Source organism: Borostomias antarcticus, assembly GCF_949987555.1.
Source record: "Borostomias antarcticus genome assembly, chromosome: 24".
Classification (NCBI taxonomy): domain Eukaryota; kingdom Metazoa; phylum Chordata; class Actinopteri; order Stomiiformes; family Stomiidae; genus Borostomias; species Borostomias antarcticus.
Genome location: NC_140257.1, coordinates 13,530,436 through 13,556,828, shown reverse-complemented (window position 1 = coordinate 13,556,828; position 26,393 = coordinate 13,530,436). Strand labels below are relative to the sequence as shown.

At 44.7% G+C, this 26,393-nt stretch overlaps 2 protein-coding genes across 2 annotated transcripts; both read right to left on the bottom strand.

The window, feature by feature from the left end:
• Positions 1 to 324: 324 nt before the first annotated feature.
• LOC311325726 (WD repeat-containing protein 37) lies at positions 325 to 12,616 on the bottom strand (the record flags this gene model as incomplete). Its single annotated transcript, XM_084458468.1, has 14 exons — positions 12,557 to 12,616; positions 11,702 to 11,857; positions 8,577 to 8,673; positions 7,846 to 7,941; positions 7,641 to 7,705; positions 5,798 to 5,933; positions 4,813 to 4,884; positions 4,588 to 4,632; positions 4,359 to 4,435; positions 3,628 to 3,862; positions 3,084 to 3,225; positions 1,352 to 1,486; positions 738 to 852; positions 325 to 456 (listed from the first exon to the last, which is right to left on the bottom strand). Exons 2-14 carry the CDS (start codon positions 11,837 to 11,839, stop codon positions 325 to 327), a joined length of 1,485 nt encoding a protein of 494 aa, XP_084314594.1. The 5' UTR covers positions 11,840 to 11,857; positions 12,557 to 12,616.
• A 1,411-nt stretch (positions 12,617 to 14,027) lies between these two features.
• Positions 14,028 to 21,132, bottom strand: gtpbp4 (GTP binding protein 4). The gene is made up of 17 exons (XM_084457786.1): positions 21,057 to 21,132; positions 20,487 to 20,657; positions 20,285 to 20,388; positions 20,025 to 20,161; positions 19,753 to 19,853; positions 19,492 to 19,584; positions 18,406 to 18,597; positions 18,144 to 18,209; positions 17,728 to 17,817; positions 16,790 to 16,900; positions 16,532 to 16,615; positions 16,309 to 16,360; positions 15,530 to 15,630; positions 15,222 to 15,419; positions 15,067 to 15,132; positions 14,777 to 14,920; positions 14,028 to 14,644 (listed from the first exon to the last, which is right to left on the bottom strand). The coding sequence occupies exons 1-17, from the start codon at positions 21,102 to 21,104 to the stop codon at positions 14,492 to 14,494; spliced, it is 1,911 nt and encodes a 636-aa protein (XP_084313912.1). The 5' UTR covers positions 21,105 to 21,132; the 3' UTR covers positions 14,028 to 14,491.
• Between the last annotated feature and the right edge of the window lie 5,261 nt (positions 21,133 to 26,393).

Here is a 26,393-nt window from a genome sequence, read left to right as displayed (position 1 = left end):
AATAAAAGGTGAGTAAAAACTCATGTCTTCACATCTCGCACGCGCGCACGCACACACACAGACACACACAGACACACACAGACACACACAGACACACACAGACACACACAGTGGATAATCCATGCAGACTGTGCACACTGGAGAGAGAGAGAACATGTGAGACAACAAGAAGAGCGCCCCCTCCCTGCCTGAGAGAGGGATTGCGGCTGATCTGGGATGAGCTCAGATCAGTGGCGGTGGTGTTGGTGGTGCCCGGTGAGCAGGCTGACCCGCCCCCCCCCCCCCACCCGGAGGTGGGAGCCTCCCCTAGCTCCGCCCCCCTGGTCACTTCTCCTGCAGCAGGGCGGGGACGTTGATGTTCCAGCCGATGGCCTGCCGGTCGAAGCCGCAGCTGAACAGGTTGACGGTGGCGTTCTCTTCGCACCATGCGGAGCAGCACACCATGCGCCGGTGACCCTGCCAGGCAGCGGGACACGACCGGCACCGTTAACACGCCGCCACTCCGTACGTTCACCAGCGTAGCCGACACACGGGTGTGTGGGTAACTGGACCCTGACCCGGGAGTCCAGTACCCCCACTCTTTTTTACGGATCAGATGAGACGGACTAAGTCCGTCTGGCTCAGACTAGGGTCGAGTAAAGGATCTATCAGCTATTATTGATCTGACTCGATATGGAATAAAAGATAAACAAAAGGCGTGTGTCGCCGGGTCGGTCCTACAGGCTCCGCCCCCTTACCTGTCTGTTGCTGCGCGGGAGACGAGCCAGCCGCACGCCGGACATGTCGAACAGACGGACTTGTCGGTTGTCGTGGGGAAGAGCGATGATTCTTTGGTTTGCTGACACGCTTATCCTAGATGGGGGAGAGGGACCACGATGAGGCGTCATGACAACCGACAACATCCAAGACATCTAGGGCCTTTCAACCCAAACCATATACAGTACAGGTGCATCTTAGAAAATTAGAATAGTGGGAAAAAGTCCATTATTTTCCGTAATTTAATTGGGGGAAAAAACTGAGAAATTTTCATGTATTCTACATCCATTACACAAAGTGAATATTTCAAGCCTTTTTTGTTTTAATCTTTATGATTGTACAGTATGTTCAGTATTAGTTCATTTATACACTCAATACTTGGTCGGAGCTCCTTTTGCTATATATAAATAACTGCATCAACGTGGAGCATGGCATGGAGGCAATCAGCCTTGAAATATTTCACTTCATGTGTAATGAAATGTCACTTTTTGAATAAAATAACGGAAAATAACAAACTTTCCACAATATTCTAATTTTCAGCGGAACCGAGAGAGAACGCCGATCCCCCGACTGGAACCTCCGTGTTCCGCCTCACCTGTTGACTGCCGAGTCGGTGCGGATGGTAGCGATGGGCGACCTCATGTTCTTCAGGTCCCACACCTTGACGGTGCGGTCGTCGCTGCCCGACACCACGTTGTCGCCCACGGTGAACACGGCCGACGTCACCGTGCTGGGGGGACGGACGACGCACATCGTCAGACGAAAGGACACCCTGGACACTTTTTGGGACATTCGGGACTGACTCCTCTTCATCTATGGCAGACTGAATCTAGCCCATTTAATCTAAATGGACACACAGCTTAATACGGGCTAATTAATGTCAAGATTACTGGTGGCGATATGCTTTCAGGCATGAAATCAAGGCCTGCCGTGACCAAAGATATGATGAACACTTCCTACGCAGGGATGTCAGAAGGACTGTGACAGCCGGCTCTACGGTTCAGTTTTGCTGGGAGGAGATTGGGGGAAGGAGCCGGAGCCGTTTCCTGATTCTGCTAAGTCAAGCATCACGTCTAGTCGTCTATAGAGATGCCATACTGAAAGTGTCTGTGTGTGTGTGGGACAGGTACTGTGTGTGTGTGTGTGTGTGTGTGTGTGTGTGTGTGTGTGTGTGTGTGTGTGTGGGACAGGTACTGTGTGTGTGTGTGTGTGTGTGTGTGTGTGTGTGTGTGTGTGTGTGTGTGTGTGTGTGTGTGTGTGTGACAGGTATTGACTGTGTGTGTGTGTGTGTGTGGGACAGGTATTGACTGAGTGGATGGAGGGGTCTCTCTGTGTGTGTGTGTGTGTGTGTGTGTGTGTGTGTGTGTGTGTGTGTGTGTGTGTGTGTGTAGGTACTGACTCTGTGTGTCCCTGGAACACGTTGACAGAGTGGATGGAGGGGTCTCTGAAGTGTGTGTGTGTGTGTGTAGGTACTGACTCTGTGTGTGTGTGTGTGTGTGTGTGTGTGTGTGTGTGGGTACTGACTCCGTGTGTCCCTGGAACACGTTGACAGAGTGGATGGAGGGGTCTCTGAAGTGTGTGTGTGTGCGTGTAGGTACTGACTCTGTGTGTGTGTGTGTGTGTGTGTGTGTGTGTGTGTGTGTGTGTGTACTGACTCCGTGTGTCCCTGGAACACATTGACAGAGTGGATGGAGGGGTCTCTGAAGTGTGTGTGTGTGTGTGTGTGTGTGTGTGTGTGTGTGTGTGTGTAGGTACTGACTCCGTGTGTCCCTGGAACACGTTGACAGAGTGGATGGAGGGGTCTCTGAAGTGTGTGTGTGTGTGTGTGTGTGTGTCTGTGTGTGTGTGTGTGTGTGTGTGTGTGTGTGTGTGTGTGTGTGTGTGTGAGGGACAGGTACTGACTCTGTGTGTGTGTGTGTGTGTGTGTGTGTGTGTGTGTGTCTGTGTGTGTGTGTGTGTGTGTGTGTGTGAGGGACAGGTACTGACTCTGTGTGTGTGTGTGTGTGTGTGTGTGTCTGTGTGTGTGTGTGTGTGTGTGTGTGAGGGACAGGTACTGACTCTGTGTGTGTGTGTGTGTGTGTGTGTGTGTGTGTGTGTGTGTGTGTGTGTGTACTGACTCCGTGTGTCCCTGGAACACGTTGACAGAGTGGATGGAGGGGTCTCTGAAGTGTGTGTGTGTGTGTGTGTGTGTGTGTGTAGGTACTGACTCCGTGTGTCCCTGGAACACGTTGACAGAGTGGATGGAGGGGTCTCTGAAGTGTGTGTGTGTGTGTGTGTGTGTGTGTGTGTGTGTGTGTGTGTGTGTGTGTGTGTGTGTAGGTACTGACTCTGTGTGTCCCTGGAACACGTTGACAGAGTGGATGGAGGGGTCTCTGAAGTCCCACAGGCGGAAGGTGGTGTCTCTGGACGCGGTGACCACCAGACGCTGGGTCGGGTGGGTGCAGCAGTGGGTCAGCTCCTGGTCATGGCCTGGACACACACACACACACACACACACACGCACACACACACACACACGCACACGCACGCGCACGCACAGTGAGGCTTGGTTACACATCAGCTACAGGGTGGTACACTTTCTACTGGTACTTTCACTCAATAAATTCAGTCAGTTCAGAGATTACATGTTTGATTAGAATATATGATTTACATTCGGATAGGAATTGTTTGTGTGGAATTTCAAAGCAATTCTCAGCTCGATTCTGAATTGAACCCAACCCTGCTGGCTAAATATGTTATTTGCATACAGCCGGCTACCTAACTGGCTACGGTGAAATAAAAATTACAGTAAATTACGGTTCAATAACTACAGAAGCTAACTGGCTCTAGCATGTAGATGCTTGCTGAGTTGTTGCAGTGTGAGTGACTGACCGGTCAGCGAGTGGACGAGCTCGGAGGTCTCCACGTCGTAGAGGTTGGCGGCGCGGTCCCAGGAGGCGGTGACCACCTGCTTGCCGCCCACCAGCCAGTCGGCGGCGATGACCACGCCCTGGTGGCTGCGTAGGGTGGTGGACGCCACGCGCACCGACGGGCACTCGCTGGGCCCCTCGCCGTCGCCGTCCGCCTCGTCCTTGTCGGAGAAGTCGACGTCGTCGTCGCAGGGCGCCTGCCGCGGTGGCACACACACGTCACACACACATCACACGCACAAGCACACACACAAGGCAGGCGCAGACACACACATACAACACTGTAGTAGGGCCCAGCGCAAGAAGCACTGTCTCTCATACACGCAGACACTAACCCCTACTGGTCTATGCTACAGCCAGACCTACTATTGACAGTTGGCAACCGTTATTTGAAATAATCGCCTGGAAATCAGTGGAGTCTAGGGTTGCAAAACTCCAGGAATATTCACAAAATTCCCAACAGGAATTTATGGGAATTACGGGAATAAACTGGAAATTAATGAGAATTAACATTAAATTCTGTTTTCCAGTATTCCTGTTGATCACCAGTAATTCCCATAAATTCCCGTTAATTCCCATGGGAAGTTTGCGAATACTCCCGAATTGTTCAACCCTAGTGGAGCCTAGAGCTGAGGTGATGGGGGAAGGACTGTGGGCGTTGGGGTGAGTTGACTCGGGGGGGTCCCTGCTTACACTCATGTCCGCTACGGGCTGTGGGGTGGGCAGCTGCACCATGTATCTCCAGATATGGGCTGTCTGGTCACCAGAGGCTAGGGGAGAGGACATACAGGGACACGCTCAGAGGGGAAAAACACAAAACCTACAGCCATCCCAGTACGCCATCTTTAAATAAATAAATGTGCTGCTCATACACTTCCCCTTGCTCTCCGTGGTCACTTTTAATCTCGAGACGCGTCTTTACCTGTGAGCGCCATCTGCTCAGAGGGGTGGAACTTGATAGAGTTGACTAGAGAGGGAGTTGACAAAGAAAACAGATATTTTCGCTGATAAACATTGACACGCATCACAACACATTAGTCTACACTACAATTTTGCTGATGAATTTCAACCACAATGAACACGCAACATGAATTGATCAATTCATACACTGTACGTGACAATTACATGGGCGTCTATAATGTCTCACCTGATCCTTGGTGACCCACGTATTTGAGGAGGCACTTCCCTGTCTCAATGCTCCACAGCATGGCGGTGTGATCTGTGGACACGCAGCACGTGGGATCATTTAAACCAGCCTCATTCAATCATAGTCATTCAGGCCCACTGAGCAATTGTAATGTATTCCCCCTGCGCAGGTTTAAAGGTACCCAACGAAACGTGAATTAAAACAATCCGTTCTTTGTTTATTTTCGAAATTCCTCGATTATATGGTTCCTTGTAGTGTAATAAACATGTTGAACCACTTGAATGTCTTTCCTACCTTTTAATTTCTTCGCAAAATGATATTTAGCTAATGTTTTGAAAACAACAAAGATGTGTGAAACGTCACTATTATGTGCTCCGTGTATTGACGCAATGACGTAGTACGCGATTTTCGGGGACCACCTTCTCAAATTTGCTCTAGAGTGCATACTAGTGGTCAAAAACTACATTGGGTACCTTTAAGCATGAACGTCTGAAGGCAATTGTTACTAGACCGTCACACACACACACACACACACACACACACACACACCAATTGACATCGTTGGAACAATGAATCAAAGGCCAGGCTGAGAATAATGGAGCATCAGTTTCAAGCGTGTCTAACATGGTTGTCTCTCCTCGACACCATGACGTCTTCTGGACATTCACAATAACCGCTTAGAAGGTATAAACATGGCTGTCTACTGTAGCTCTTCACTCTGCCCGACTCAGCCCAATAATGATGTTTGTGATTTGGCACAAACTTATACATTTGCAGACTTTATGTAAAAAAATTCAGCGAATATCTTAGTTATTACAAGATCTAGAAAAGCAGTTTTGTGTTTGTGTTCATATGTGTGACCCCCTCTGTACTAAATGACATCACGTTACATTTAGGGGGATTCTATTACGGTAGAAAGCGCAGTGGGGAAAAAAGTAAAGCAAGTCAAGTCAAATAAAGTTCCACGAAAGACGGCTGTAGTCACCTGCTGACGCGGTCCCCAGGACCACCGGCTGGACTCTGGTGACACTCAGGTCCCAGATGCCGTCTCTGTGGCCCACGTACTCCTTCACCAGCTGGCACACGGCGCGAGACGTGGTGGCTTTAAAACTGGACACAATCTGTGTGTGTGTGGGAGGGGGGGGGGGAGTGTGTTAGACTCAGAGGGGTAAACGCCCAGCAGGGGGCAGCAGGGAGCAGGGAGAGCAGCGAGGGGGGGAGGGTTGGTGAGGGAAGAGGGTCAGCCAGGGAACCAGAAGCCAAGAAGCTCGGCTGGTTTAGATTCTTATTCTTTGTCAAACTGAAAACACAGTCAGGAGTCGGGCACGCGTCAATGCATCACATTAATCAAAACTGGAGTTTTAATGGGCAGCTGTGAAAAGAGAATACGCATTACGTGAGGGGGATAAAGAATACATTAAGCAGTTTATAGTAGAACAAAAACTTGAAATAATAGGCAAATGGTTATCGTCAACATCCTGCTGATATAAGATGTTTACGTTTAAGATTGGGATAATACAAGCTGGACTTCTGTCGGGCGCTGGAAACAAACCACTTAACATCTTCCAGCTGTAAAAAGCAGGAGGGGAAAAGGGCATAAGAAGGCAAAAGTCATAAATATCACAAACCACTAAGTGGTTAAAAATAAAAAATAAAAACATAAAAACATAAGACAACCAAAAAACTGAACATGAACACAAAAACATGTGACAAATCGATGAAATGTGACATGTTACTTAAAATAGGAAAATTAATCATCTGAAACACCTAGCCTATTCTACATTTAAAAAGAGCTGAATCCAGAACCAAATAGAACTCGGCAGTGCTGCTCACCATGCTACGTTTAGCCATGGGGCCACAAGCATGAGGCAGTGTTAAATACCGCACAGCTTTGCCAAATCAGCCGCTATAACCTGGCAAATTGTCTCAGCTAAGTCCCCCAGCAGTATACGGGCTACACCGGCGGTCTGTGGACTGCAATGGGCAAATCAAATTGTTGCTTAACACCCGTGAACGTCACTGCTTAAAGCCATAGCAAGGTGCCCTCTCTAAATGGGACATCTTCGGATTGAGTGCAAAGTACGGGGCAGTTGTGGCTTCATCTTATGATGTGGGTTGAGAGAGTTAGGGCTGATGTTCAACCAGGTGTTCTTATGTTTATAAACGAGGTGTTCTTATGTTTATAAAGACAATGTGATCGAAGTTCATCCTGAGCATTACAAACAGCATGTCGAAGAGCTGCGAGCTCACACAGCCAAGGAATTCTCAAGGCTTCCATCGTGTAACCTGGTGCGAAAAATCCCAATATGACAGATTACGCATGCGGCTTATTTGGAAAGCTTTCGTTTGTGGGAGATACCGATTAGTGTCTTTAACATCTCGCAAAAAAAAACGATTCCAAAAAAATGCAGTCGTACATTTGAATCACCAGCTGTCTTGGAGATGCTGGGTCAACCCCGTGGGTGGGCTGCTCATGCATATTAGCGCACGGGGGAAATGAAGACGTTACCCATGAGTCTCCACCTCCACCCCACAACTCCCAGCTCCCCACCGCGAAGTTGCGGGGTCCACCTACTCTGCCGTGGAAAGAATGCGAGCGCTACAGCGACGGGCGAGAGAGAGAGAGCATTGCCATTTGTTTACAATCCAAAGCCATTTGGAAATGTCATCAAAACAACCCGTTTCAATATTACATTCCACAACGTTTCGGCAGTGTTACGGCCTGGTATTGATTTACAGAAAAGTTTTTTTTTGTTTGTTTTTTTAAGAGATTCAGAAATTGAATTCACAAACATTACGCAAGCTGGAAATGAAGATATGATCTTTACCTTGCTTGTAGAAGCCTTGTAAGTAGTCTTGAGTTTTTGAGAGAGTTGGCTTGTGCTATGACTTGCTGGAAAAAGAGAAAACATAGACACAACAATGTTACAAGTCAATATCAGAGTCCTCGTGGCGGTCAGGCTATGCCTCTTTGGGAGAAGATGAAGCTGTCGTACTATAGAAATGTTGACAGAAACGTTGTGAGTATCGAACCTTTAGCTTTGAGCGCTCCCTTGGTCAGATCCCCCCCTTCCATGGTCTGTCCCTCAGCGGTCAAGCGGTCGTTGAGGGTTTCCACCACCCGGCGCACTGAAAATACATACAGCAACCAAGTACTAATGATGGTGATGGACTCATCCTTCAGATATCACCCTGAGAACATAGAGCAGGGTTTTTACAACCAGGGGTCCGTGGATCCCCTGTGGTCCTTGGCATAATTACAGGGGGTCTGTGGGAAAGTGTGGGGGAAAGTGTTGGGAAAACACACACACACACACACACACACACATATATATATATATTTATATATATTATATATATATATACACACACACACTGTATACATGGTATTTTTTGTTAAATGTAAGCCCATCAAATTCAAGAAAACATTAACACTTACTATTTTAAAATGGTCGACGTTAACTCACGCCTACGACACCAGACCTGACACAACAGACATGACAGACATAGACACACCAGACACACCAGACCAGACACAACAGACATGACAGACAGACACACCAGACCAGACACAACAGACATGACAGACATAGACACACCCAGACCAGACACAACACACATGACAGACATAGACACACCAGACCAGACACAACACACATGACAGACAGACACACCAGACCAGACACAACACACATGACAGACATACACACACCAGACACACCAGACATGTGAATGTTGTTCACCAGCCGCTGGTCTGTACTTACACTCAATATTCTCTATGTAGAGGTTTTCAAACTCCCTCTCGATCTGGCCGAACAGGTCCAGAAGGTTGCTCCTCAAGGACAAGGGCAATTTGGAGTCCTGCAGAAACAAAAACCAATTGAGTGCAATGTTACATTGGGATAGAGGTTCGATATCAGATGAGATGTGGGCAGATGTAAGAGACAAAGCAGAAACATGTACAACAGTATGCTATATTTGTACAGGATGCTATATAAATCTATGTTGGTTTAATAGGTCATTTGATGCTAATGCTATTAAAAAGCAGAACAGAGTTGAGTCCAAATAGGATAGGGACATCGACACAAACAAATCCAGTAACTACAGGCCTCCAGACTAACATTATCACATTATCCACCGGTGCTACTAACTTTTCATAAGCTACTTGAGGGGCCACATGAGCTTATTTACACCAAAGCTTTCACAGATTTGTATAGATTTGCTTTGACATCAATATACATCAAATGCTTATAGGATAGGGTGCAACGATTATTCTGAATAAACATTGCTTGAATACACACAGTTAGACCACTCAGAGCACATTCCTTCATAGCTTATACGTTGGTTTGCTCTTGAGGGATTGACCTTAAGGCCACCTGGACCAATGGCTTTTCAAAGTCACTGGCCTGAACCACTGGCCCATATCGTTTAGAACATTGTTATAAAATAATAATAGTATAAACAGGTCTGTTTGGCCAGATATTACACTTACAACTCTTCTAATTGCTAGCTCTACAGTGTATTCTAGTCCACTAAACCAACTAAGTGGTTCATTTACAAAGGCTTTTCATGGATGTGCACGTTAGTACCTGCCATTACAAGCAGTGCTGTGAGGGGGCATCATTATAAACGTTCAACCGCAAATTTAATTTGACGCGTTTATATACCACTAGCCTATAGTCAGTGTTTGCCCTTCAATGTTTCTCTGTGATTACCAGCTACACTGACTGTGATAGTTGGGCTCTAATTTACAATACATTTAGGTGATGATTACCACTAGACACACAATATGAATCAGAAACAGTTAATCAGTTTTATAAAGCAGATAAAAGAATGAACAGAACCCTATTGCGACCCAAGTAAGATGTCCTACTCTGATACAGGTCTATATTATATGTTTGACCAGGTCACAGTTTTGGAGTTAAAGGCAGCAGACAGTAACCAGCAGACAGTAACCAGGCTGGATGTTGTTGAAAAGGACAAGTATGCCAGAGTGCACACATTAACCATACAGCCTGAGTACACTGGCTCAAATGATACAGCTCAGACACATTTGAATCTGAATTCAGAATCTGAAAGGTAAAATTCTAAAAGAAAACATCGTTCCTACTCAAAAAGCAAGCAGTTCTAAAAGCATAGTATTTGACCCAACATTGATAATAATTGAGGAAAACGTTTGTGAGGTAAAACAGATTGGACACGGTAGGCTAGAACTGTGTAACATCAACTACTAGTCTAGTATCTAGTAACTATCTAACAGGCTATACCACATTAAACTATATTCTACCACAGTCAACGTTTCTTAATAACTAACTTACCTCCATCCTGAAGTAGGTGTCCAGATTATCAAAAGACTATGACCGTTCAAAGCAAGTAAAAACAAAAAGTCATAAGATATGGATTAAGTGGTGTACCCCCCATTTTCCCACAGTATTAAAAGCAAAAAGCTCCATCGCTTCTCAACACCAACTGGCTCAACTTGAAATGAAGCCAAACAGAATCCGCCCCGTTTAGAACGTATGACACGGAGAAACAAGGCAAGAAGAAAGTGTGAGTTGTAGCTATCCGCTTTTCCTTAAGCAGCTCAACTGCTGCTTCCAAGTAGGCAGCGACTTGGTTCCCACACCTGACATGGGATTTAGCGAATGAGAGCCAAGGGCCTAATCTCCTGGTTGAGTTTGCAGTGTGAGAAACCTTCGCCCGGAGGGAGGAGGAGGTGATGAGGAGATATGAAGGGACTGTGAAAGCTTCCCTACTCTTTCTGTTTGAGGAAATAAAGACTCATGACGCATTTTGTTAAATTCAAATTTTATATATATATTTTTTCAAATTACAGAGTTTAAAGGGACACGGTCACGCTTGTTAAAGTTAATATTATTTGGATTAAATGCTGAAATTCTGCTGAAATTCATCAAAGAGCAAACACGTCTGGTGACGTCACCCTTTGGGGGTTTTCCGCCATTCCATCTTCTGTGTAGGGAAATGGTTAAACTGACAGTGGTTTTAAAACAGCCCCCACACAGAATTTGAGCATTTAATCCAAATATCATTAACTTAAACAAGCGTGACTGTGCCTCTTTAATGGATTGGAGAGGAGGGGCCCCTGGCTTCTCAATCTGTTATTTCTTGAGTCAGACTGTGTTTAACAAACTGGTTTCACTTTAATGTATGTTATTGCCTAAGCATCTACACAGCTATTAGCCTACTTCCCATCATTAATGAAATAAGCGATGTGGGAAATGGCTTGGTTAGACTCCATTTGCTTTGAACTGACATAGGCACCGTGCACTGACCCTTCTCACATAGCCCCAGACTGTCCCAGAAGCTACCAGACTATTTTGTGATTTTAAAACAGTGGGCTTAATGGTACTTACCGTGCAGTAACAGAAAAAGCGGCAGGCCCACAGCTAACCAACTAGCTATAGAAGCACTAGCAGCACTTATTTTCCATCAAACAAAGTTCACGCCCTATGTACGACCTAACTCTCTCTGAATGAACTCACGTGGTACAGATGATGAAATGAGTCGATCGTGAATCGCACATAAAAAAAACTGTCTTGGTTTCTCCTTGGTTCTCTGCTCTCACCTGTCCCTCCAGCATGTCTCTGGGTACGCCTGTGTGCTCCTGCTGCTCTCACCTGTCCCTCCAGCATGTCTCTGGGTAGGCCTGGGCCCTGCTGCTCTCACCTGTCCCTCCAGCATGTCTCTGGGTAGGCCTGGGCCCTGCTGCTCTCACCTGTCCCTCCAGCATGTCTCTGGGTAGGCCTGTGTGCTCCTGCTGCTCTCACCTGTCCCTCCAGCATGTCTCTGGGTAGGCCTGGGCCCTGCTGCTCTCACCTGTCCCTCCAGCATGTCTCTGGGTAGGCCTGTGCGCTCCTGCTGCTCTCACCTGTCCCTCCAGCATGTCTCGGGGTAGGCCTGTGCGCTCCTGCTCGGTGCTGTTGGTCCTGCGGATCGACAGGCTGTGGGACTTGCGCTTCTGTTTGGCCTGGCGGGCGGCGGCACTGCTCCCACTTTCTACAGGCATCCCTCCTCTCACACACACCTGAGGGGGAGAGATTCACGGCAGCAATCGTTAGAAAACCTAGGAAGAAACTGAGTCCGTTTTGAATAAGTAAACAAGCATTACAAAACCTTTGTTAATAACATTGTGCATTTGTTGTATTTCATTTCACAGAGTAGCTTAAACAAACACAGCTAATGACATAGCTAGAAAACTAATGAAACCTGACATACATACATGAAATGATTGACCTTGAAGAAGACAGCTATGCTTCATATTATGCCATGTGTGGAACTCGTTATTCAGATGACATTTAGGTTGTAGATTAACTAGCTAGGTAGCATGCCATCCTAATGATCCGATACAGTCCCGTTACTGAGCAAGTCATGACAAGGTGTGAATGGACAGATGTCCCAGGGATGCAGCTAGCTAGCCAGTTAGCTCTGATCTGTCTGGTCCTTGGCCAGCTAGCTCTGATCTGTGTGATACTTAGCCATCTAGCTCTGTCTTAGCTAACGCACATTGTAAATTGTTGTTAGCTAACTTAGCTTAGCAAAGCTGTAGGTCGTGACCAGCTAGACTGACAGCTAGCTTGCTAAAAATTAGCATTAGCTAGCTACCTAGCCCTAGCACCTACTGTAGCTAGCTATGGCACCTCTTAGACATATCACAACAGCAAGCACACAAGACAGCTGACATTACTTAGCACTAGCTAGCTGACTAGAGACTCCAAATACTTACAATAACGGCTAGATATGCAAACGTTTATTCCAAGTTCTTGTATAAATGATGTGTCGTGCGACCATTTTCCAGCAGAGAAGAAACGAACGTCTCTCTTCAGAGTTCAACTTTCAATCTGAGACGGTGCAGGTTTCAGCGAGCGGGGGCAGGGTCCGCCTAGTGGTGGTGGAGGGAATTACACCAACGGTACGGCCTGGTAGCCAGGCTGGCCTGGTAGTCTTGTACTGCCTCCACATAACACAATACATCATGGGTAGGATGGGCCTGGTAGGCTTGTACTGCCTCTACATAACACAATACATCATGGGTAGAATGGGCCTGGTAGCCAGGCCGGCCTGGTAGGCTTGTACTGCCTTCACATAACACAATACATCATGGGTAGAATGGGCCTGGTAGGCTTGTACTGCCTCCACATAACAATACATCATGGGTAGAATGGGCCTGGTAGGCTTGTACTGCCTCCACATAACAATACATCATGGGTAGAATGGGCCTGGTAGCCAGGCCGGCCTGGTGGGCTTGTACTGCCTCCACATAACACAATACATCATGGGTAGAATGGGCCTGGTAGGCTTGTACTGCCTCCACATAACAATACATCATGGGTAGAATGGGGGGAGGGAGTGAGACACAATAGAATGGGGGGGGGGGGGGGGGGGTGATGGTCCACCAAAGATGTCCACCAAATCGAAGTTACTCTTAGTAAGAGAGCTTGAAAATTATTGTAGAAGAATTGTAGAGGCTGTATTTTTTTATCTGTGCTAGATGATGATATTATATATGGCAATGATGCAGCTACTGATCTGGTACCTCTAAACTCTGTATATCACTCTGCTATTAGATTCATTACTGATGATACATTTTATACACACCATTGTATCTTATTTGACAGAGTTGGTTGGCCGTCTTTAGAAATTAGAAGAAAAAGACATTGGTATCTCTTTATTTTCAAGGCTTTAACTGGAAAGCTGCCTCTATATCTCACATCAATGTTGGAACTATTCCAAATCTAAATCCATACTCTACAAGGTATATGGACTGGCTCACTCTACAGACCCCCTTTATGTCCTCTGACTTGGGTAAAGCTGCCTTTTCTGCACTGGCTCCAAGTTGTTGGAACCAGCTCTGTGTTTTTGTCTCACTCAGTGTCCTTGCTGGCGTCTGTCCCGCTGTCAAGCAGCAGCTAGAGCTTTCCGCGCTGAGCCGCCTTGGTTAGCTTCATCCAGGCGTTTACACAAGTCACGCCTACTTCCGAGCTCCATGTCTGACCAGGTTCAAGGATCTCTCTCTGCTTGCAACGTTCTCTACACGTATGTTGCCAGCTGTCTGAAGTTAAAAGACAGTTTGATACTGAATATTGATCCGAGGGAAAATGTGTTCGTTGTCAATTGTGTTTGAATTATAAACATTATGCAAAGTAAACATTAGACCAATAATAATCATTAATTTGACAAGGAAGCACTGGTTGACAGATCATATTTGTTATTTATTCAGTCCCCTTTGCAGCATCACCAATATTTTATGTTTTAACAACATATTGCCCTCTATCATAATCAGTTCTGGTTCAATGGTTTTAGGAAAAGATTTTCCATCAAATGTCCATTGCAGATTACGAACAATATGTACAGGACATTAACCTGCTACTGTAATCTACATCAAGACTTTTGTATCAAGCTTGGTAACAGCTGTTTGAGAGTATAGGTGACAAATACAAAGATGATTTAAGTCTATAGCTCTCTGCACACCCCCTATTTTGTGGTGCAGCCTCTTACAGGAAATGACACTTCGGTGTCACATAACTAAATATTAAAGATAATACAGAAAAGGGAGAGATTTATGCTCATGGTTTTCATCTCAGAGAAAGGTATACAATGTGGACTTCGACGTATCCTGCTCTACACAGCCAAGTTAGGACAGATGACCAAGTAGCCATGTTTATCTGCGATCATTGGTGCCAGACTTCCTCTTTCCCGAGAACAGATGTTTGGGCTTGAGATCGAAGACGTGTCTGTCTGCCTCTCCCTTCTTCCCCATGCGGTTCATGTCCTTCTGAGAGTGCTTCATCATCTTCTTGGCTTTCCTCGCCATCTGTGGAGGGAGACGAAGGCTTAATTCGAGCCACGACCAAATCTCGTACAAGGTTTGCACATCTATGGGGAAACGCCCTACTAATCTACCACTGTGCTGATGTCTTGAGAAGACATTTTTTGCATTGCGTACCTTGGCATCGCGCACACCAGACTGGTCGCGAGGGGGCTTAGAGGCACTCTGGCTGCGGGTTCGAGAAGTGGGCGCGACAGAGACCTCGCGCTTGCGCTTCTTGGCCACGCTCCGGGACCTACGGGCGTTGTCTGCGTAGTGACTCTGAAAGAACAGAAGAAGTCATACAGAAGAAGTCAGATTTGTCATACTGGGGTGCTAGTGCACTTGACTCAAACATACGCGGTAATGGCTGACACACACGCACACACACGCACGCATCAGGCTCGCCCGTGAAATAATAAACTTACAGCATTCTTATCAGTCATGTCCAGACCAAGATCTCCCATTTCTTTCTCCAGGGTCTTCCTTTGAACCTGCAAGACACCCACATAGTCAGATTGATTGGCCAACAGAAGTGACGAGCGCTCAGTTCATCGACGGCCACAATGAACTCTTTTCGTACCTTGGTGGCAGTCCTGGGCATTCTGGGGCCGTGCACATCCTTATCTCTGGACGCGACGATCTTCAGCTTCTTCTTCTCCCGGATCTGTTTGGCCAGCATGCGGATCTCCTGCATCTCTTCGTCCTCGCTCTCCTCGTCGGAGTCGTACTCCCCGGCCTTCTCCTTCAGCTCCTCCTCCTTCTCCAGCTCCACCAGGTTCTGTGAAAGCATGGGGAGGGGTGTGTTGGATCACCCGGTGTCACGGCAGACCGCCGTGCCTAGCCTAACCCCCTCAGAAGGCACCGACGACGCCGCCGTCCCCCGCTCACCTTCATGATCTCGGGGTCGATGTAATCTGCGATGTTGTGGCCCTCCCAGATCTCAGGAACAATATCTTGTTTCTCGTCTTCGTTCATCAGATCCCAGTATTCTGAAAGACAACACGACAGGCGCTGTAGATAGCCGTGCACAGCATGGCATGAACAAGACATGATCTGCTGTTGTAACCGTGTGAAGCAGTCCTTGTGAGTCGCGAGTAGGGAGCGAGTTGTTGGTTAAACTCTCCCAGTATAAATACCGTCCACCCACACCAATGAAGAGCTAGCTAGTAGTTGGTTAAAATGGAGACCGGGGTTCAAATCCACCCCCGGGTAAGCAGAAAGGTATGGGTTAAAGTCGCACTGAAACGGACGTTTGAGATCTAACTTCCGTAGTTTGACGTATTTTCGACGCAAACGAGCTATGAGGGTGGGACATATGTTAAGAGGAATTTGATTGGAACATCGACAAGTGGACGGGTTTTAAGTACTTTAGACAGATTCGATAGAAGAATAGCGTTGATTGACGGGTGGATGTGGTGAGATTATTGGCCTAAAATCAAACAGGTACCTGTTGTCGTAATTGCACGTGACCTACTGTTTTCCAGGAAGTAAGAAATTATATACTTTGATATAAGATTACAAGAAAAGTAGAATTATGTAATTTTTGGGCATACATCGTTGAATAGGTGAACACTATGACCAATTATGTGAACCAAAATGGGACAGAATGCTTTTTTCATTTCATTGCGACTTTAAACTGTCTTGAGTAAAATATTGTATATACATACTCTGTAGGTCCAAAATATAGTCATCTCCAAGCTCCATCTCGAGATCCCTCTCCTGTGAAAGGATATCAAAAATGACATTTAGTAAAACCATTCAAAGATGGACATTTTTTACTTCACACTGCATAGAAAAGGTAAACCGTTAAGACTGTGAGGATTCGCAAAAGTTGATCTTATCAGCTGTTTATGCCATATTCTGTAATTTTCCGATATACAAAAAACATACCAGCTTGCGTTTCGGTTTGGGAACATCCATCTCCATTGCTTTCTTACGCGTCAAAGCCCCCTCTGGGATGAAAGGTGGTCTGTCCTAAAATTGACAACAAGGTTTTGTAGCACTTTCACATACTTTCAATTTCTGCATATTTCAGACACTGTGGTGGGTTTTAAGTATTTGAAAGACTGACAAAAATAAGTATTACTTCATTGCATGGGGTTAAGTGTGGAATTGCATAACTTGCATCTCAACACAGGCAATATTTACCTTCTCATCTCTCTTAGCAGGCACAGCCAAATGCAATCTGTTGAGGACATCATGGACCTTCTTGCCCTTCATTTTGCCGTCAACACGGTGGGCCAGCAGTCTGTCACAAGCCTGGAGTTCAGGAAAACATTTGTTAAAGAGGTATTCAAAATAGAGGCAGACATTTTTTCGGGAGTCAATTTCACAATGCCTGACGTGATTGGGACAGTCACAGGCACAGGACAAAAAATAAACGGGATTGAACGGGAAACATAATGAACAGGTCTTGTTCTTTACATACAAAAATGTGCCTTTCTAATATAAATAAACACTATTATTTTTCTATTATCTCCTGTCTGCTTCTTCCTCGTTGCTGCCATGGAGCTATCGGTTGCTTGGGAATGTTCCAAGTTATATCTACAGTTCTGTTCTGATGTCACTCTACTTTCTACTGTTCGCTGCGTCCGACAATAAAACCGGACTTGGTTGAGTTTAAAAGAGGATGAGTCTCACTCTTCCTCTTAGTTAGCCGAGACGCGCTACGATATAAACTGCTGTGTAGGTGCATTTCCACAGGTGAACTGTTCTTTACTGCCAAGTCACGTGCCATCTTAACCTACTGGCCAAAAAAAGCATAAAGTAATCAAAGAAAAGTTTGGCCAGATCATCAAATCAGAAGCCGTTGTAACATCTCGCTAGGGACTACAGATGTTAACTAGCCTTTTGGCCAACACAAAACATTGCTTTGCTTAAAGACTTCCTCAACAAAAAAATTAAAGAGGGAAAAAGACAGGAGTGGGATGGGAGCAGGAGGCATGCTGGTCATTTTTCCAGGATCGGGACGGGATTCGTTTCTTTGTGGGATTGGGACGGGATGGAGTGAAAACTGTCTCATTGAAAACACAAATGACAAACATGCTGCCGGCAGGCGGCCCTGTTGAGTGGACTGCAGTGCTCACCTCTGTTTTCACCTGCATCACGCCGTCCTCTGTCAACGTGCTCGTCTCAATGACAGGGATGCCTTCAGCCGTGATGTCGGCAAAGATTTTCTTAAATAACAAAGGGAAAACCTCATAAACTAGTCCAGTCCTAGACGGCATCGCAAAGCCACTCCAAAACAAACTGGGCAAGAGACATGGGTGAGTAATACGTTGCAATAATTAAAAAGGGAACATTCATATAAGGCCGACATCACAGAGATTTTCTAAGATAACAAAGGGAAAAACATCATGAACTAGTCCAGACAGCATCGCAAAGCCACTCCAAAACAAACTGGGCAAGAGACATGGGTGAGTAATACGTTGTAATTAAAAAGTGATTAAAACATTCATATAAGGCCGATATCACAGAGATCACATGGGCTAGAACTACCAACCTGGTTCTCCTCAGACAGTTCACTGATCTTCTTGACGTCAGACTTGTTGGCGATGACAAGCAGAGGCTGTAGGAAATTAGATTGTTATTTTTTTGTAATTGTATAAACCAGCCATCAAACCTGTCTTATGCAGCCTGAAATTGCTTCTTTATACAGAAATATGAAGAGTACAAAGTAAAACACCCCAAAAAACTTTTGCACACTTAATTTGCACACCTTCTTAAACCTAAGCTATTCCACAGATGATCTGGAAGGCTCTGACCTTGTTGGCAAACAGGGGCCTGATGTTGTTGAAGAGCTCCAGCTGCTGCTCCAGGGTCTGGCCACACTGCTCCGAGGCGTCCATCATGTAGAGCACGGCGGCACGCAGGTGGGCCAGGGCTGTGATGGCCTGCATCTCGATGGTGTTCCTCTCCTCCAACGGGTGGTCCAGGATCCCCGGGGTGTCGACCACCTAGAGCCGCAGGAGGGAGGCCGATAACACAGTTCGCTGATCATGGTGGCGATAGACGTTTCTATGTCTAGGACTAGACATTAAGAGAGCACATTAGTCCGGTCTTAGCTGCTCTGCATTGGCTTCCCATAACATTTAGAGTTGATTTTAAGGTCGTCCTCCTTATAACCCCTTAATGGGCGAGGACCAAGCTACATTGCTAACTCCTTTCTTAACTACGTGCCTTCAAGAACACTGCGATCGTCCACAGCTGGTTTACTAGAAGTTCCCAGCAACAGTGGGAAGACGATCTGGAGTACAGCCTGTCAATTATGGACCAAAAGCTATGGAACACAATACCTATAGATATCAGGGAAGCCAGCTTGCTAAATAGTTTTAAAAGAAAGCTAAAAATGTATCTCTTCACTTTAGCTTTTAACTAGCTCCTTTTGCACTTGCAGACTACTGCACTTTTCTTTCTTTTTTAATGTATACGTATGTCCAGTACAATATTTTTTTATTAAATTGTCATTTTACACTGTATTTTACTTGATTCTTATCTTTATCTTTTATTGCGTTTTATCTTCCATCTTGTTTTCCTGATTTTTGTTTATTTTATGTCTATTTTATGTGAAGCACTCCATGCATGTACATTCTCTGTTGTAAAGCACTTTGAGCTGAAATGAAATGAGATGAAAGGGGCTATACAAATAAAGTTTATTATTATTGTTATTATTGTTGTTGTATTAAACATTTCAACTATTCCAGGGGGGTCTAGGTGTTCATTCACTGACAGGTAATTACGTTTCATAACAAAACGAACCTAGTACAAATAAGTGTGTGAACATGGAGAGATACATTGTTCTGTTTATGGCTGGCTGCTGTGTCAGTGTGTTTACTAAAAGGGCTTCTTACCTGCCAGCGAAGGTACTTGTAATCCATATGTCCCACGAACAGGGACTTGGTAGTGAAAGCATAGGGCTGAACATCCACATCAGCTCTGGTGACCTGAGAAGACAATTACACTTCACCTGTGATCATTTGATGTAGAAATAGGATCTTGACACACATCTTTAAAGCATATCTTAAAATTGATCGTGTTAGTTCAGAAAAAATGCAATGACTATTAACATAAGCGTATCTACCTTGAGTAAGACTACAGGTTGTTTTATTTACCTTATTGATGAAACTGGACTTGCCCACGTTGGGATATCCACAGAGCAACAGAGTTCGAGTGTTGGGATCGATGGTGGGCAAACGGGAAAGATGCTGGCGCACTGTAAACACAAACACAAATAATCTCAACGCCTTTTGTTGATACAAACAACTGAACATCTGCAGTAAGTACGTTTTAACCAAGACAAATAACCTTAATACTCAAGACATTACTCATAATAAACACGCATGTAGCTAACACTTATTTAAATGAACTGGGACTATAAGTTCACCTTGCTCGAGGTATTCTAAGCTTTGCTTCTGACGTTTCAGGATGGTGCACATGCGACCCAGAGCGGCCCTCTTCAGCTGCTTACAGCGGTACAGAGAATCTCCATACTTCATGAGACGGACATAATCTTTGGCAACACTGCAAAAGTAATAAAAAAAACATATTAGACTGGAGGACAGACCTGAATCCATCCAGATTATGGATGTCACTGTAAAGGTGTACTGTACACAGAAGGAAATGGCTGGATTGCGTGATGCCTACTTGTCGATCAAGTTCTTGGCAATGTTTATCTGTCCCAAAGCCAGCTTGTAGTGGTCTTTGTCATACAAGACATTCATCAAGTCGGCATAGAATGGATGGATATCCTGTGGAGGATAACAGCACAGCAAAAAGTCGTCAGAGAGTCATTTTTAGGAGTCCTTTTCATAATTGGAAAAATAGGTTTTCACAAATTATAACTTACGTCCAACTTGGGGAAGTCTGTTAGGATCTGACTGAGTCTGTCATGGTAGTTTTGCTGGGTGAATTTCACTTTGCGCATGTAAAAATGTCTGATGCGGTGGATTTGATAATGTTTGTGGACTACTGTTGGGGTCTTCCTTTGGGTTTTAGATAAAGTGATGTCGATAAAGTCCTGATAAGAAAACGGGACAGAAAAACACGTAGTATTAGTATTAATAATAGAATTATTATTAGATTTAAAAAAAGACAGTGAACAAGGGACTTAAATGTTAGGTAAACAAACAGTTATATAAAGAAGCTACACATTTGCCTTCGGTCAACAAAATCACAAGTATAATGTTTCAGACTTGTCAACAAATTCGATTAGACAATTTCCAAGCTGTGTCAAACGACTGACAAGTCAAATTGGGTTTTAACTGCTTCCCAAAAAACACAACACGTGTCTCAAAGCGCACACATCCGGAACGATTCTTAACATATTTTCCGCGTCTAAATTAACTATCCGAAGCAAACACACATACTGCTTCATCATTAACACATTCATAAACCATGAAAATGAACAGAAAAGTACCTTTGAGGTGGGGACCACCATAATCTTCTTAAAATTGTAAAGTGCCATTTTCGCAGAACACGTTGGTCCGCAGACGGCACGGGGAAAGGATAGAACGTTGTTCCGGAAGGGGTGACGTTCAAAGAAGGGCTCTTCGTGAGGAAACTCCGGAGTGTTTTTCTCTTCACTTCCCTCCAGCGGTCATATCGGATATTACACCCACAAAACGAGACTAAAAGAGCGAAGAAGGGCTGCTCACATTGCTTATCATCAGAGATCATCAGACTTATAACTAGACCAGGGGGGTATTTCACAAAGCTGGCTAGCTGAGTAAGCCTGACTTTTGCAATGAGTAAAACTCTTCAAATCTGGAATAAGGACTGAAGTAAACCAGGCCAGGTCCAGCCTGGCTTATGTGCATGGCTGGCTTGCTTTTGTTCAGGACTGGTAGGACGGTAGCCCTTCTCAGGAACTGTGAGTGCGCTGATGACGTAGCATCTGCTACCACAGTCCTTTCTACCAACATAGGACATTTTGACTTTTAAATAGTCACCAAGTTGGCGGCGCTTGGCGCTCATATTTAGAAGTGTCAAATAAACATTTCAAAGCCACTCACCAAAGCAGAAACGCCTATTCTAACAAACGATGGGTTTTGAAAGCTCGGCACTACCGTTAAGTGATCGTCATTATTTTTCGAGGTAGTTTCTAGGATTTCCAACCAGATGGGGCGCTGTTTGCTATGCGGAGTTGTATGGCAGTTGAAGAAGACTACCTCAAAAAATAATGACGATGCCACAAAAACCGTCTAAAAGGTCACTTAACGGTAGCCTAGCGCAGAGCAGAGCGAAAAATCCCATCGTTTTGAAAAACCCATCGTCTGATCTACCTCCTGAGCCAAAGCCACCCCGTGACCAGTCCTTGTGACTAGCTTCCCATTCTGTGTCGTCAGCTGTCCCTATCCAGCCAACCCCACCCATTTTTACCCTTGCTCTCTGCTTTCTGCCTCCCCACCTCTGCTTTGTGGCATTCTCTATGAGCCTGTTCTGCTAAGTGCTTATGTGCTTTGTTATATGATTCACTTAAATATCATAGAGACTACAGGGATAGCTAACACATAATGGCCTACCATGTAGGCAATTTCTCTATAACTATTTGTGCACTATACTGTTAGTCATGTCTCTATTATGTAGTATTAAGCACATGTTTACTGCTCTGTATATGTTCTTAGCCAAGAGACAAACATTTTCCAGGAGCTTGCTCGATCGTCTCGTTGAGAGGGGTCAGGGAAGGATTTTTACAGCTCACTTTTCTGGCCCACGGGTGAAACTGTTTATTTGCTTCCCTCTGGAATATGTAGGGGTGGACCTATGCTCACGCCCCCATTGCTCTCTGTAAAGCGCATTGTGTTGCCTCTGTGTATGAAATGCGCTATACAAATAAAGTTTTATTTGATTTGATTAAAGGCACAACACACCAGTGCTCCATTGGGAGTACCTTGACATCACAGCATGATATGCGAACTGCACGGAAGCTGACAGGAAGTCCCTCCGGAGAGTCATAAAGACTGCCGAAAACATCATCAGACTCCCTCTGCCCACTCTCGACGACATCTTTAGGACCCGCTGCCTACGCCGAGCAGGCAGCATCCTGAAGGACAAAGCACACCCCTCCCACCACCTCTTCCCCTGCTCACATCCGGGAGGCGTTATAGGGCTTTCAAAGCCCACACCTCCAGGCTGAGAAACAGCTTCTTTCCTAGAGCTGTCATGGAGCTGAACAAACACTCCTCTCCCACGCCCTCTATCACCCTATGGGACTTATAACTCGGACTGAACGGAATATTGATGGAAGAAATATGGGACTGTGCAATTTTCTGCGTGCTCTTATATACAGTATGCTCTTATGTTGGTCTATGTGTGTAACCTCTGTGTGTGTGGCTGTGTGGTTGTGAGTTGTTTTAGAGGAAGCTCTTACGACATTTTGTTATACTTGTATAATGACAATAAAGCTTCACAAAGTTCACTACTGAAGCTTGTTAACCAGAGGCCTTAACTAGTCTTCCTGCTATCTCACCACTTAGACAGCACACCTGTTCTCTCTCTGAACTGAACTTTGAACTAATTGCCATCTCTGGGAGTGTGGGGAGGGAGGTGTAAACTCACCACAGGTGTTTGTTCTCCTGACGGGCCATCTCCCTTGTTGATCACATGATTAGGGTTGCAAAGGAAAACAAATCATGGAGTCATTGGTTTATAATCAACTAAAACCAATTATCTTTACACACTGTGTTGAGCCCACAACAATCTGGCTTTAGACTAAAACATAGCACAATCTTGGCTACCACTAGTTGTAAATTATATAGTATCAGCTATTGACAAGAGAAAACACTGTGCTGCCCTATGTATAGATAGATATATAAGACAGTTGACCATTCTCTTCTTTTACATAGGTTATATACTGTATTGATTTCACAGCTATTTATCTGAGAGATCTCAATGTGTGAAAACAGCTCATGCGCAATCAGAATTTCTGTCCATCACAAAAGAAGTCCCGCAGGGATCTATTCTGGGCCCTGTCTTATTTTCTTATTTTAATTATGTATAAATTTGCCACAAAGCTGTTTTGCTAGCATTCTACTTGCTACAAAGTTTTTTTTTAATTGTTTTTTTTAAATCAGCAGAAGGTTGGCCACCGAAACGGACCCCAGAAGACAGTGCACTGAGCCTGCACTGTGAACTGAGAGTTCACAATGCATAGAAAAATAGGTTTTCTACCTGGTTTATATGGCTCCTGGTGGCTTCTAAAAAAAAAATGGGCCCAATGGTTAAAAACTTGATGATTACAAGAGTCGTTCTTGACTTTAAATGATACCCAGAAAAATGTTTGTTTCCTTCCCCAGCCATTTCTTTTTAAATTAGGCGCTATGAGAAATAGGCTTTTTGGTGCCAAAGCTTGTAATAAAAAGCTTGGCTACTACGCAAGCTGGCTTCAGCCGTTGGGTGCAACTTCCACTGGAACTAATGTAATGCCATTTTTTACGCCTTTTCCAGATTTTTTTTTTATAGCTCCATGATTATGATGCTGTTGGTTCAACTTCTGTCATGAAAGGTTGATACCTCCGTCCAATGATACAAGACTGCCCTCTTGTGGTGCAGACAACAAGTTATGCGACTGAGTGAGAATTCGACAATCCTAGTGTTGGTGCCTTCGCCATCAGCCAAAAACAGTAAAACACATGAAATCTATTTTCAAAATGTTTTTTTTAATACAGAGAGGACACCAGGCACTGATCCAGGAATCAAAAGCACATTCTAATAGTAGCCTATAGCCTACACTCAATCTCCCTCATGGTCAATAATAAGATCTGTAGTTTATATGATTGAAAAATTGCATAGAAAATAAATTATTTGCTTACATTGTGTTGTGTTCTTAGGAACCTTAAAGGTGGGATAGGTAGTTTGCTTTTGGCTTTATTTGGTAAAATTGGCATAATATCCTTTCAGCTGTCAGTAATAGAAATGCTCTGAGAATAAACTTGGATCTCCATGTTTACCGCTGCCTCTGTATTTTGGATTCAAATAATGCACCGCGCCCGAATGTATTGACCAATCAGGATCTCTATCTCGCCACACTTACCAGTCATGTTTGGAGGGAGGGACTACATCATGATTAACAGGAGGGAGGGGGGGGTTCTTTTAAAAAAGATGAACAATCGGAGGCCTTGTTGACATCAAATTACCTACCCCACCTTTAAGGTAAAGACCTATGGTGAGACAATTTGCAAGTGACTGAAATGGCATTTAACAGATTGAAATAACTATCTGAATTTTCGCAGCAAAGACAGAACCCTTCCGTTTCAAACAATCATATTTCAAATTGCTATAGTAGAAGGCATCATTAAAGGAGTAGTAAAGGGGAAAATCATGTTTAGCCCTGTTTTAAGGTTACTTGTGATCATATACAATGGTTCAGATCAAAAAGTTGACAAAACTAGCACTTTTGAGAAAGTTGATACCTGCTCTACCACCGTTTAGGTCATACAATGGATGTGGGTGGGCACCGTGAAAAATCATTCAAAAACATGTTAAACTCTCGATTTCAAAGACAAGAAGCTCACCGAGGGGGTAATTGGTGTCCGTTGGTGTTCTGACATCAAATTCGCCGCAAAGTATGAATCCTGTAGGGTCTTATTGATCATTTTATGAAATCCATTGACTTGTATTGACGCGACCGTTGTAGATGTGTAGATCAATCCGCAGAGGGGATTCAGGAAGCGGAACTACTTACGGTAGCTATTGTTATTGTTCAAGCGGAAGTTTACACAGGTATGTGCTGCGACTAAATAGTTCTATGCTAAATATTAAAAAAAAGCCTTTCAGGATGAACTAGAATCTTACTTTATGGCGGATTATATGTCAGAACGCCAACTAACACCTCGGTGAGTTTCTTGTCTTTGAAATTGAGAGTTTAACATGTTTTTTGAGTGAATTTTCACGGTGCCCACCCACATCCATTGTATGACCAAAACGGTGGTAGAGCAATTACCACTTTCTCAAAAGTGCTAGTTTTGTCAACTTTTTGATCTGAACCTTTGTATATGAGGTATATATAAGTAACCTTAAAACAGGGCTAAACATGATTTTTCCCTGTAGTCTACTACTACTTTAAGTGAGTTTGGAAGTAGGCATTTTTAGAGATTTTCCAACTCTGCAACGCCAGGGGAGCTGCAGCTCTCTACGCACGTCTGATCCACACCCACGGTCGATCACGAGTGGATCCTTGTGCTGCTCTGCTGTGAGTTTGAACAACCAACCGACGACCCTGTTTATTGTTGTAGGAGGCGGGAGTTACTTGTCTGTGGGTAAGTACGTTTTGATGTACCCGGGCAGCCTGTATGAGATCGGGACGGTATGGAAGCTGCTCTCAATTTCAGCAATGTCCTTCCCAGCCATCTTCCCAGCCCGTAACACCGATTGACTTCATTAATCTGACATCGAACTTGAATTTAATGTTTTATTTCACAACAGAACAACAAAAAATAAACAACTACGCGTAATGGACGCCAATTAAGGATTAAAACTCAATTCACTGGTAAAAGACACGTTTAATGCACTGGCGATAAAATTAGAACGATAAGAGTGTGTTAATTTCTATTTGATATATTTTCATGATTAATCATCTTTTATCCACCACGTAGCCTTATACCAGCACCAGCACATCAACTTCTCCTCCCTGAACGGCGCACCCCGGCGTCCAAAGCGAGGGGCCGTGGTGTGACAGCTCTGAGCTGGATGGTCTCTGCACTCGAAAGGGAAAGGAAACAGCTACTCCTCCATTCCTAAACCCTCTGCTCGGCTA